This window comes from Sceloporus undulatus, chromosome 2 (assembly GCF_019175285.1).
Source record: "Sceloporus undulatus isolate JIND9_A2432 ecotype Alabama chromosome 2, SceUnd_v1.1, whole genome shotgun sequence".
Lineage (NCBI taxonomy): Eukaryota > Metazoa > Chordata > Lepidosauria > Squamata > Phrynosomatidae > Sceloporus > Sceloporus undulatus.
The window spans coordinates 229807620-229810586 of record NC_056523.1 but is presented as its reverse complement, the minus strand read 5'-3'; the positions used below and the strand labels follow the sequence as shown (position 1 = coordinate 229810586).

The window sequence follows — 2967 nt, the reverse complement described above, 5'->3', positions numbered from 1 at the left end:
AATAATAATAATAATAATAATAATAATAATAATAATAATAATAATAATAATCTGCTTAATCTCAGGGAATCCAAGCGGATTACAGCAGTAAAATAACATACAATTAAAAGAGAAATGCATTAAAAATTCCAAAATTTCCAACCCTCCCCCCAACATAAAACACATTCTAGTCCTAAAAAGAAATTAAACCAAAAAAAGAAAAATGAAAAACATTAATATACAAATACACTAAAATGAGATAAAGGGGGGGGGGAGGCAGGTCAACAAGGATGTTCTAGTCTAGAAAGGCCTGCCGGAAGAGACCTGTCTTAATAGCCTTCTTAAAGGTTTCCAAGGTGGTAATCTGACGGATCTCATCCGGCAGGTCATTCCAGAGTCTAGGAGCAACTGCTGAAAAGGAGCGCTGGGTCACTGCCGAAAGTCTAATCCTCTTTGATTGAAGCAGATTCTTCCCAGCAGAACGAAGAGTGAGGGGAGGATGATATGAGAGAAGGTGTTCCCGCAAGAAGTCAGGACCCAAGCCATGTAGGGCTTTAAAGGTTAAAACCAACTCCTTGTATCTTGCCTGGAAACTAATAGGTATGATGTTGTAACGTTTGAATTTTCATAAGCTATCCTGTAGTACCATTGTGAACTAAACCTTAGGACAATGATATTCAGAGATCAGATGGATACAGAGCGACAGTTGGGATTCAAAAAATGTGCTATTAATTATGTCCATTTATAGGCATTTGCTGTTTTGCAAATGCCAAAATAAAAATCGAATGCTTTCACAATTGGCATCCATAGTTTTTTGTGAGTTTTTCAGGCTATGTGGCTGTGTTCTGGAAGAGTTTATTCCTGATGTTTCACCAGCATCTGTGGCTCTCTGAAGATACCAGCCACAGATGCTGGTGAAACATCAGGAATAAACTCTTCCAGAACACGGCCACATAGCCCCAAAACCCACAAAAAACCAAGCCAAAATAAAAGTTTACAAGTGTTGCAGTTGTTAATGTAAAGAGATTCAGATTGAGAAAAATAGTACTGTACTTGGAATCATTTGTCTGTAGACTACTAGATAACATATAGAAAATCCTTTTCAGACAAGCTATTTTTGATGCATGAACATGTACACAGAACTCCTCTATATACTAAACATTTCAGTATATTCCTAGTCTCTTAACACTTTTACCTTTCCCTTCCCTCATTTCAGCTCCTGGCTGTTGAGCGTCCCATTGAGACAAATGCCTCTTCCTTTTCCTTATGTTATTCTGTAAAGTGTAAAGTACATTGAGGGTGATGCTACTGCTGGTGGTGGTGGTGGTGGTGGTGGTGGTGGTGTATATTTATGCTATACCATGCTTTCAAAAGCACATGGAACAAAACAATTGGAAGAAGAATTAAAAGATATAGAATCATAGAATCATAGAGTTGGAAGGAACCGCAAGGGCCATCCAGGCCAACCCCCTGCCATGCAGGAACTCTCAATCAAAGCATCCCTGACAGATGGTCATCCAATATAAGGAGAGAGATCACTGAAACAAACTCTGTGTGAGAGAAAAGTTAGTGGGGAAATGATGAAGAACAATAATGAAAAAAAATATTTATGAGAGAGAGTGAAAGTGCGGGAAACAGACTGATACAAAGGTGACAGCATCTGAGAACAGGGTACCGAGAAATGGGAAGAAGCCATCTGGGGAGCTGAGTCAGATGGGGAAGAAAATAATAGTACAGAGAACAAGTTCATATCAATTGACTTCTGGATGTAGTAACTATGCACAGGAGCAGAAACCACCCATTTACCTGTCCATCATGACTGCTGAGCTGATGTTGGAAATCTGTTTTGAGTCACCACACTCCAATGCAGTGTCTGGATAGCCCTTCAATTGGTGGTACAGAAATGAGAAGTACCAAAGGATGGTTGTGCACACTCACGTCTCAACACCCCCATAGAAATCAGCTTGCCTGGGGTGGAGTTACACAGTTCACTGGCGCTGAGGGCAACCATACTAAAAATGATGCCTTATTCTCATTGGCTGTTTAGGCCCCAGTTTAATCAGTCCCTTCCCCCTTAAAAATATCTGTCAGTTAATTGTATTTTAAAAAAATGAAATGTAGGTAGATGCAAATAACTATTTGTTGCAGCAGAAGGGCTGGGTTGCATAAGAGTACTTGCAGACAGGTGGGTCCCCATGATGACACTTAGAAGGTACCCTGTAGCTATTCTGTCTTTTCCTCCTTCTCCAGTAAGGATAATGATGAAAATAAGGGCAGTTGTGAATGAGGAGTGAGGCTGTGTGAAGCCCCCATGAATATTCAGTGAATGAGACAGGGTAGTATAGCAATAAAAGCCCAGTCTGGAGCTGGTGATTGTTTTATTTCCAGCATTCCCAGATGCTTTTTCCATGGCTGCTTTTGTGCCTCAGTTGTTGTTTTTTAACAGGATTCATATTCCTGGGAGCGAAGCGGCTTACTGTGCATTTGGAAAAGTGTGTGCAACACTAAGCTACAAGTGCCTAGGGTGCGAAAGCAGTAGGTAGCTGAAAACAGCTGTGACTAGTGACAGGTTTTTTTCCCTGGGGTGCTTTAAATATGGATTTGTAATAAATAGATGGCATATCAGAGTCTTGCTTTCAGGTTAGTCTTTTCTGGTCCTGAGAGCATTACTAAATTTACAAGTGCAGTTTGGCACACGCCTAGAGCAATGCAGCTGTTCAGACAGGCGTCAGAGGTGCATCTTTTGATGGCCAACCCAGATGCTACTTCATTAGACATGCTTTGGATTTAAAAAAAGAGATATATCAGGCTGCTGGTGGTTGTGGTGGTAATTCTCATTTGGACTGATGTATGTGGGGAGGCAGCTTTAAGTCCTGCAAATAGCTATGAGGCTGTAAAAAGCTCCCACTGGTGTCAATGGGAGCCTTCCCCACCTAAACACCCAACTCTAGGTCACCACCTTACTTCACTTCACTTCCCAGATTCTTG

The 2967-nt window shown here is 41.0% G+C and overlaps 1 protein-coding gene across 1 annotated transcript in view; it reads right to left on the bottom strand.

Moving 5' to 3' along the window:
* LOC121922863 (single-stranded DNA cytosine deaminase) overlaps nucleotides 1–1796 on the bottom strand; it is a 13842-nt gene extending 12046 nt beyond the window's left edge. The window contains exon 1 of the mRNA XM_042452757.1: nucleotides 1786–1796. Coding sequence (XP_042308691.1) covers nucleotides 1786–1796 — 11 coding nt within the window. The remainder of the gene's footprint in view (nucleotides 1–1785) is intronic.
* Nucleotides 1797–2967: the final 1171 nt, after the last annotated feature.